At 49.8% G+C, this 10548-nt stretch overlaps 1 protein-coding gene across 1 annotated transcript; it reads left to right on the forward strand.

Annotated features, from left to right (window-relative positions):
- Positions 1-204: 204 nt before the first annotated feature.
- Positions 205-2988, forward strand: GATA1 (GATA binding protein 1). The gene is made up of 5 exons (XM_068963067.1): positions 205-424; positions 925-1302; positions 1406-1551; positions 2063-2188; positions 2617-2988. The coding sequence occupies exons 1-5, from the start codon at positions 205-207 to the stop codon at positions 2986-2988; spliced, it is 1242 nt and encodes a 413-aa protein (XP_068819168.1).
- Positions 2989-10548: the final 7560 nt, after the last annotated feature.

A 10548-nucleotide genomic window follows, 5' to 3' on the forward strand; every position in this document is an offset into this window, starting at 1 on the left:
GGGAGTAAGAGAACTGAGTGGAAGAAAAGGGAGAGATGAGGGTGGACAGAGGAGGCAAGAGGAGGGTACTAGGGAGGTGGAAAAGGGGGGTAAGAGGACTAAGGGAATGGAGTGGGAGGAGGGAGAAAGGAGGAAGAGAGGGGAGAGGGGGTTTCTGTGTCTGAGGACCCCTCCTGTCCTCACAGGTCAAACCCCAGAAGCCCCATGGAGTTCCCTGGCCTCGGGGCCTTGGGGACCTCTGAGCCCCTACCCCAGTTTATGGACCCTGCCTTGGTATCTTCACCACCAGAATCGGGGGTCTTCTTTCCCCCCGGGTCTGAGGGCTTGGATACAGCAGCCTCCTCCACTGCTGCCAGCACCGCCACGGCTGCAGCTGCCGCACTGGCCTACTACAGGGACGCTGAGGCCTACAGACACTCCCCAGGTAACTTCTTTGGGTGGCTATCTTGGCACTGGCTCTGTGCTGTCAAGGTTGCCATGGAGACCCAGAGTCAATTGACTTCAAAGAGTCAATTCTGGAAAATGAGATAAGGCTTCACATCTCTGTGCTGACTCCTAGTCAAGTCCAGAACTGGGAATGCCATTGCTCCCCAACCTGTCCTCTTGGGGTAGCCATACCAGGAAGCAATGATGGAAGTAGACAGTGGCTGGAGTTGCCAGGTAATATATGGGGCTCCAAATCCCAACAAGTCATCCTCAAAGCTCATTTGGAAATGTTGGAGGTCAGGGGACAGAGCAACCACTAGCAACCACAGGGCCCAGAACACTGGAGTCACTCAAACGCCAGCAGTTCTTCTGGTCACCCGTTCAAAGCATGGAAACTTGGTCACCATACTGAGGCTCTTGGGCATCATTAGACCCTGAAAGTAAGATGAATTTAGACTGATTGTTTCTCTTTCCTCTTTCTTTCCCATACCCCCATAGTCTTTCAGGTGTACCCACTGATCAACTGTATGGAGGGGATCCCCGGGGGCTCACCATATGCTAGCTGGGCCTATGGCAAGACCGGGCTCTACCCTGCCTCAACTGTGTGCCCCACCCGTGAGGACTCCTCTCCCCAGGCCTCAGAAGATCTGGATGGGAAAGGGGGAAGCAGCTTCCTGGAGACTTTAAAGACGGAGCGGATGAGTCCAGACCTCTTGACACTGGGGACTGCACCACCTTCATCAATTCCAGTCCCTAGCAGTGCCTACGGGGGTCCTGACTTTTCTAGCACCTACTTTTCTCCCACTGGGAGCCCCCTTAATCCAGCACCTTATTCCTCCCCTAAGCTTCGTGGAACTCTGCCCTTAACCCCCTGCGGTGAGGTTCTCAAAAAGGGACTGGGAGGTTGAGGCTGGTGGGGGTGACCAAGGGAGAGCTGGTCTGAGACTAACTCCTTCCTCCCCTCTGTCTACCCCACCAGAGGCCAGAGAATGCGTGAACTGTGGAGCAACGGCAACACCATTGTGGCGGCGGGACAGGACAGGCCACTACCTGTGCAACGCCTGTGGCCTCTATCACAAGATGAATGGGCAGAACAGGCCTCTCATCCGGCCCAAGAAGCGCCTGGTAACACCAAGCCCTGCCATCCCTGCTGTTCTCAACCTTCACAGAAATCCCAGTCCTGATGATCTATAAGAACCCACACGCTCCGCTCCTTCCCCATCCACCAGCTGTGTACAGTACCTCTTATCCTTGACCAAACATAGGCTGCAAGCAGGAATTCTATCCTCTCCCTGCACTTTTCTTCCTTTGCATCACACTGGGATCACCTTGGGGCACTTTGAACCACTAGGGATTGAGACCCTCCTCAGATGTGTTGGTTGAACTGGCTGGGATGCGGGGGAATCATGATTACTTCTAATTCCCATAATGATTCCAGTGGAGGGCCAAAGTTACATGCAAATTGTGTAGCGCCCCATAAAATACCCCCAATGCCTATCCTGGCAGGGAGGCCCTCTCCTTACCCACACAGAAACCCGAGCCCTTGCCCTGAAGCAAACCCTGCCCTCAAACTGACCCTCACCTCTTTGGTCCTCCACCCAGCAGTGTGTCCATACTTACTTGCTCCCTCCCCCAGATTGTCAGCAAAAGGGCAGGGACCCAGTGTACCAACTGCCAGACTACCACCACGACACTGTGGCGGAGAAACGCCAGCGGGGACCCTGTGTGCAACGCCTGCGGCCTCTACTACAAACTACACCAGGTGACCTGGGGCCCTTGGAGCCTCCCTCCTCTCCTTCCTCCCATTTCCCTTCCTTCCCCTCCACCCTTCCCTCTTCCTTTCTCCATTAGATATTTTCTTCCTTCCTCCTCCTTCACCCTTTCTCCACCCCCCATTCCCTCTCACCCCTCCACCCTCTCTCCTGATTCCCACCTGTCACCTCCTCCCTAGGCCATCAGTTAATTTCCACTCCCCTGCCCTGCCCTAGACCAGGGGCAGCTCCCATCAACCTGAGAGGCTTTCCCAAACTCACAGCCTGAAAACTTCAGGATTCTTGTCATATCAGGGTCACATTCCCTAATCCTTGAATAAGTTCTCTGTTCTTAGAAGTGGGGTGAATTGGTCATCCCTGGAGGAGTCATAGAGCAAGATGTGGAGCTGGGAAACAGCCATGGCCTCCCTCTTGGCAGGTGAACCGACCACTGACCATGAGGAAGGATGGTATCCAGACTCGAAACCGCAAGGCATCTGGGAAAGGGAAAAAGAAACGGGGATCCAGCCTAGGAGCTACAGGAGCAGCAGAAGGACCATCTGGCGGCTTCATGGTGGTGGCTGGGGGCAGCAGTAGTGGGAATTGTGGGGAGGTGACCTCAGGCTTGACATTGGGCCCACCTGGTACTGCCCATGTCTACCAAGGCCTGGGCCCCGTAGTGCTGTCAGGGCCTGTCAGCCATATCATGCCATTCCCAGGACCCCTGTTGGGCTCACCCACAGGCTCCTTCCCCACAGGCCCTGTGCCTCCCACCACCACCACCACTGTGGTGGCCCCACTCAGCTCATGAGAGTACAGAGCATGGCCTCAGGGCAGGGTCTGGTGTTCCCTCCCCATTTCTAGCCAGCAGTGTGTCCTATCCAACCTTCTGGGACCCAGAAAAACCTTGGGCTGGACCTTCAAAGCTTCCGTAAAATAAAACCGCCAGAGTCCTAAAAATGGAGGTGTGAGTCTGTGTGGGACTGGGGTGTGTGTATGTATCTGTGTCCACAATTATTTCATGACACTGTGAGCTGCCATGTGTGACCATGGGAGATGGCACATGGGGCTTCACAATTGTAATGGTATATGTGAAACCAAGTGTGACAGCGTCCAGGTGGTACGAGATAGCACGTGCACCGACACATCATGGTGGGAGCCAGTGTGCAACGGGCAATAGGGATGAGGCTGTGTGACATGACGTGCGTGACTCCAGGTTCCCCTGAAAGGCCGGGCAGGGGTGAATGTGTGAAGTATGTGGAAGTGTGTCAGCGGCATCATGTGCTGAGTAAACGTGTGGGGTTGTGCAGCAGTGGGGTGATCTTTGATACAGCATGACGGCATGTGCACTGGGCACAGAAGTGGATCCATACACATTTCGGAACATTGAATAAGAACTGTTATATGATGGTGTGTGAGGCACAGCAGTGGGACCGTGAGGGTCTGAGTCTTAGAATGTCTTTGTGGGTCTGGTGACAACAGTATTTCTGTGCAAGTCTGTATGTGTGTGAGCATATCGTGTGGCATGGGCCATGTCCCAGTGTCTCTGAGTGGCTGACAATGTATGTGTTAGTTGTTCAGCTGTGTCTGACTCTTTGCAGCCCCATGGACTGTAGCCCGCCAGGCTCCTCTGTCCATGGAATTCTCCAGGCAAGAATACTGGAGTGGGTTGCCATTTCTTTCTCCAGGGGATCTTCCCAACCCAGAGACTGAACCCGGGTGTCCTGCATTGCAGGCAGATTCTTTACCGTCTGAGCCACCAGTTTCAGTTGGTGTAAGCCAGGAACCCTCTTCTAAGGGACATCAGACATCTGAGGACAGGAAAGGGAGGAAGGCGGGGGGGAATGGTAGCCGTCAAGTAGGTCAGAAGGCCAGTGAAGGACTGTGAGGCTGTTTATGGGCCTTTCTGTCACTTATCTCTTAACTCTCTCAACCCAGATAGGCCTGCAGCCCTGTGGGAAATGGTAGAGAATGAGCGGGGGAGATTAGGAGGACAAAGTGCCCTCTGAGGGTGATATTTCGACCCTGAAGGTCGGGGAGCTCACCACAGTACCAGCTCCTGCCCCAACACACCTACCTACTCACCAGGGTGAACTGCTTCCCCTAACGTGGAACCTGTACTTCCATTTAATTCTTCGGCGCTCAGCTTTCTTCACAGTCCAACTCTCACATCCATACATGACTACTGGAAAAACCACAGCCTTGACTAGACGGACCTTTGTTGGCAAAGTAATATCTCTGCTTTTGAATATGCTATCTAGGTTGGTCATAACTTTCCTTCCAAGGAGTAAGTGTCTTTTAATTTCATGGCTGCAATCAGCATCTGCAGTGATTTTGGAGCCCCAAAACCTCACACTTAATTGGTCTGGTTCTCTGTACAGCTTCTCCCCTGGAGCCCCAAGGTGGGGACTGTGGGCCCACGTATCTTGAACACAGCTGGCGTGAGTAGCTGTCCTGAACAGAGCAGCATCCCTTCAGAGCAGTCACTACACTAGCCCATGTGAGAATCATAGTGGTCCACATACTCCTTAAAGGAACTGTCCACAAGGGCCCTGGCCCTGTAAAAGCCTGGTTGCCCCTACAGGACCCCAGCCCTCTCAGCCTGGAGGAGGCCTAGTCTTCATCTTGAATAGAAACCCCTCTCAGAACCTGTGTGGAAATGTGCCTGGCCCCACCTTGCTCAGGAATCTGGGTCTGCACCCACTATAAGAATGGCTGCCCGAGCCCAGTACAGAAACCTAGTTCTGGGACTCTAAGGGAACCCCTTTTTCTAATTATCAATAGGAAACCCAGCCTGACTCTGGACAGGAACACCAGCCCTCACCTTGCACAGGAGGAACCCCTGGCCTCCCATGGCACAAGAACCTCTGCCTTACTCCTGCTGGCAATCTGGAACTCCCACTGAAAGAAAGTCCCTGTACCACCCCTAACAGAAATGCCTGTCCTGACCCTCTTCCCAAGTCTCACTCTCTTTATAGGAATCCTATCTTGACCTTGGACAGGACACCTCTGTCCTCACAACGTACTGGAGCCCTGCCCTCCAGGTAGCATTTTCAAAATACCTCACTCACTAGAAAATCTAGTGAGTTCAGAAAATCCAGACTGAGTTTAGAAGCCCTTGCCTCCATGGTGGACAATAACTCCTAACGTCACTCTGCACAACAAGCTGATTTCACAACCCACCACGCAGAGCATGCAGGAACTCATGCTCTAACTCTCAACATGAACCTCAGTCTTGAGCTTACACAGGAAGCCCTGTGTTAGGGACACCTGTCCTAATCCTCAACTTTAAGCCCATATCTCATCCTATGCAGCCACCTGTGGTCTCACTTGGCACAGGATCCCCCTCCCAGACACTGTACACGGCTTCCCCTCCTCACCCTATGTTTGCGCCAGGGCCATGACTCTCTACAGGAGGCCTTGACTATAACTGTTCTGGAACTTCTAACCAGACTTTAAGCAGAAAACCTTTATCCTGACTCTCCACAGAAATCCTTAACTTGACTCATTTATAGAAACCTCTGACCTGATCCTTTACAGGAACTCCTAACCTTCCCCTGTAGAACACCCCTGTGACCCTGCATGGGAAGCCCTGTGACTCTCTATGACAGCCCCTTCCCTGGCCTTGTCCCAGAAGCCCCACTTTTGCCCTTTACAGGAGCCACTGTCCTGACCCAACAGAAGAAACCCTCACCTGAATCTGTGAAGGTGACTGTGTCCTACGTCTGCACAGGATCTCTGTCCTGATGCTGTGTGGGACCACCCTCTGAGTCCCTTCAGGAACTTGTGTCCTGAGCTGGTACAGAAAACCCTGCTCTCACACTCAAAGGGAACCTCTGACTTGAGAGACATCCAAGAAATGAACCAGTATAAAAACATCTATCCTGCACAGGAACTTCTGCTCTGACCTTGCTAAACAATCCAAAATCTGAATCACCATGATCACCTGTCCTGAGTCTGTACAAGAACCCTGGCCTCCTGGAGTAGAAAATGGCAAGTCACTCCAGTATTCTTGCCTGCAAAATCCAATGGACAGTGGAGCCTGGCGGGCAACAGTCCACAGGGTCGCAAACAGTCGGACAACATTGAAGTGACTTACCATGCACACTGCTACATTTAAAATGGATGACCAACAAAGACGTACTGTAGCACAGAAAACTCTGTTAAATGTCATGCGGCAACTTGGATGGGAGGGGTGTTGGGAGGAGAATGGATACGTGTATATGTATGGGTGAGTCCCTTTGCTGTTCACCTGAAACTATCATAATATTGTCTGTTAATTGGCTATAACCCCAACAAAATGAAAAACAAACAAGCAAGCAAACAAACAAACAAACCCTGGCCTAACCCCTAAAAGAGTCTCTCGATCTGCATCTCTGGCCACCCAGCTCTGATCCCCTGCAGAAATACCTGGCCTCAGTATGTTAAGATCCTTTGGCCTGACCCTCTACAGAAAACCACCCTCTGTCCTCTAAAGGAACAGCCATGCTTAATCTGCCCAAGAAAACAATGCCTTCACATCCTCCCCTCTCACTCCACAATGTCTCCAACCCTCATATTTTCTACAAACCTGTCTTACCAGATAATAGGGTCATTCTTCGGACCTCAGACAAGACAAAACAACCCGACCCTGTAGAGAAACCTCTACAGGTGGAGAAACCTCCACCTCCACCCCTGTCCTGATACATTAAAGAGAATTCTCGATAGCAGTGCTGTCCAAAAGAAGTACAATTCTAGTCACATGTGTAATTTTAAATTTTCATGTGGCTGCATTAAAAAGAGAGAAAAACAGGTGATGTTAATTTAAATGATATATTTTATACTTTACCCACTATACTTGAGTACAGTTGACACTTTAACAACAAGGTGGGAGGGGCACTGACAACTCCGAGCAGTGAAAATCGTGTATAACTTTATAGTCAGTCCTCTATATTTGGTTTCTCCACATCAGCAGTTTCACATCTGTAGACTCGCAAAGAGTCAGACAAGACTGAGTTACTAAGCACAGATTCGACCAACCTTGGATCATGTAGCAGTAATATGTATTGAAAAAAAAGTTGCATACAAGTGAACCCACAAATTGAAATCCATTTTGTTCAAGGACCAACAGTATTTCATTTCAATATGTAATCGATATAGTGGCTTCCCTGGTGGCCCAGTGGTAAAGAATCCACCTGACAATGCAGGAGACGTGGGTTTGATCCCTGATCCAGGATGATCCCACATGCTGCGGAGCAACTGAGCCCGAGCACCACAACTATTGAGCCTGTGCTCTAGAGCCCAGGAACCATAATTACTGAGCCCATGCCCTAGAGCCTGTGCTTTGCAACAAGAGAAGCCACTGCAATAAGAAGCCCAAGCACCACAACTAGAGTTACTCCTGCTCTCCACAATGAGAGGAATGATCACACAGCAATGAAGATTGAGCCCAGTCAGTAATAAATAAAATTATTTTAATCAACTTAAAAGTTATTGCTGGGACTTCCTGGCAGTCCAGTGGTTAGAACTCCGCACTTCCACTCTAGGGGCCCTTCCCTCGTAGTTTCATTGGTAAACGATGTGCCTGCACTGCAGGAGACCCAGGTTCGATCCCTGGGTCAGGATGATCCCCTGGCAAAGGAAATGGCAACCCACTCCAGTATCCTTTCCTGAAATATCCCATGGATAGAGGAGCCTGGTGGGCTACAGTACATTGGGTTGCAAAGAATCGGGCACGACTGGGCGACTAACTCTTTCTCCACTTTATGGGCCTCAGGTTTGATTCCTGGTCAGGGAACTAATATCCCCCATGACACAGCTCACCCCCCAAAAAATATTATTGATACATTTATTTATACCAATTCAAAAAAAAAAAAAAAGACTCAGTGTGTATTCTATACTTACAGTACATCTCAAGTTGGACTAGTCACATTTCAAGGGCTCAGTGTGTGGCTAGTAACTACCACATTGGACAGCATAGCTCTGTGGAGTCTATAGAATCCTGTAGCAGGCATTGCTGTAGGCTCTGAAACCTGTTCCTTTTCTTTCCAGGCTCACCCACTTTTCCCACCTCCCTTATAATTAGATATGGGCATGTGACAGAGCTCTGACCAATGGAATGTGGGCAGATTGACATACTACACTTTCATACCTCTTCCATAAAATTCTGTCATAGAATCTTCGACTCTCTCTTTCCCCATCTACTAGCTGAATAGTGAGGACTCCAAGGGCTCAGAGGAGAGCAGAGCTGCAAAATGGAAGTTGCCTGGGTCCATGAATGATCAGTAATAAATATTCCCAATGGATTTTGTATGAGTAAGAAATAAACATGCATCTGTGAAGCCTCTGAGATTCTAGGTTTTACAACAGCTAACATAATTTAGCACAATTAATAATAATCTAGACTGAATCTGGACATGAACACCTAATCCTAAATTTGTATGAATACAGCTCTGAACCTTTACAGAAACACCTGTGCTGACCCTGAATTGGGCTACATAATCTCTTTTTGGGCTTCCCTGGTGGCTCAGCAGTAAAGAATCCACCTGGAATGCAGGAAACCAGGGTTCAATCCCTGGGTTGGGAAGATCCCCTGGAGGAGGACATGGCAACCCACTTCAGTATTCTTGCCTGGAGAATTCCATGGACAGAGTTGCCTGGTGGGCTACAGTCCATATCGTCACACAGAGTCAGAAACGACTGAAGTGACTAAGCAGCAGCAGCAGGGGAAGATCCCCTGGAGAATGAAATGGCAAGCCACGCCAGTATTCTTCCCTGGGAAAACCCATGGACAGAGGAGCCTGGTGGGCTACAGTCCATATCGTCACACAGAGTCAGAAACGACTGAAGTGACTAAGCAGCAGCAGCAGGGGAAGATCCCCTGGAGAATGAAATGGCAAGCCACGCCAGTATTCTTCCCTGGAAAATCCCATGGACAGAGGAGCCTGGTGGGCTATAGTCCATGGGGCTGTGAGAGTTGGACACAACTTTGCAACTAAACAACCACAACCACCTCTTTATAGGAACCTGTTATAATGCAGTCTATGGAGCCTCATCCTGAATTTGTATGGGAATGCATAGCCTGGAGTTCCCTAGAAACAACTGGCTATTTCCTGTATGGAAACCCCTGCCTAGTTCCGTAGAGGAACACCACTACAGAAACTATAGGAATCCCTGTCCAGGAACATTTGCTTGACCCAGTACAAGAACACCAGAAATAACCTGACTTTTTCTATGAATCCCTATCCTCACATCTCACATAAAAGGAATGCCACTCCTCAGGAAGCATGGAACCTCTGCACTCATCCTGTAAAAGAATCCCAGCCAGATAAAGGAAACCGAAGACTGACACTGTACAGCAGGGATCCACAAACCGTGACCTTCAGGCCAAAGCCAGACTGCAACCTGTTTTTACACTTTTAAAGAGACAAAAAGAACATAAAGGAGAGAAAAGGAGGGGAAGGGATGGAGAAAAGAAAGAAAGGGAAGCAAAAGAAAGGAAAAGGAAGGAAGAGGGGGAAGGAGAACAGGAAGGAAGACAATGCCACAGTGGCCATATGTGACCTGCAAAGCCTAAAATATTTGTTATCAGCCCCTTTATAGAAAAAGTTTGCCAACGTCAGCTCTAGAGAAATCTCTCTTCTGACTATTCAGAAAAATATGGGCCTTGGCTTTTTCAAGACTCCCTACTCTTTCACCCTGCATCACAGTCTCAAAATGCTCCTCAGGGTGTATCACTGTCTACATGCTTTCTTTGGTCTATGCAGAGGTTTAAAGGTCTTAAAGCTGTAACCCTCTTCCACTGGGACAAAAGACATGGTCAGGTAGGAAAAGACTGTAAGGGACGAGAAGGCTCGAACAGGGGTTTGCAAGACGGTCAGAGGACCCAGCTACTGGGCAATGGGGCTGTCAATCTGTTTGTTAGTAAGCGATGTTGAACCCCAGACTGCTTATCTCTCCCACCCCAGCCTACAGCCCAGTAGGAAATGGTGAAGAATGAGACAGGGAGATTAGGAGGACAAACTGGCTTACTGTGGGGCTGACATTTAGACATGTGATGTGAGGTAGCTGGGGATGGGGTGCACAAGGGCAACCTCCCCTACGTGCTAGGCACACACTTTCTATTACACCATGGGAGTAGAAGTGACACTGTGGAGGGCCACCGCCCAAATAAAAACTCCCCTCCTGAGGTCCATTCTGTCTCTGGGCACTATCATTATCACAATTTTCCAGATGAGGAAACTGAAGCACAGAGATGTTCAGTAACTTGCCCAAGGTCACATGGTTAAGTCACGTAACCTTAGTTTCCTCATCTGCAAAGCAGCCTCCAGGAACGACCTCATAGTATTTTGTCTTACGACAATGCCTGTCACACAATACTTGCTATTATCAC

The sequence above is a fragment of the Capricornis sumatraensis genome, chromosome X (assembly GCF_032405125.1).
Source record: "Capricornis sumatraensis isolate serow.1 chromosome X, serow.2, whole genome shotgun sequence".
NCBI classification, from domain to species: Eukaryota; Metazoa; Chordata; class Mammalia; order Artiodactyla; family Bovidae; genus Capricornis; species Capricornis sumatraensis.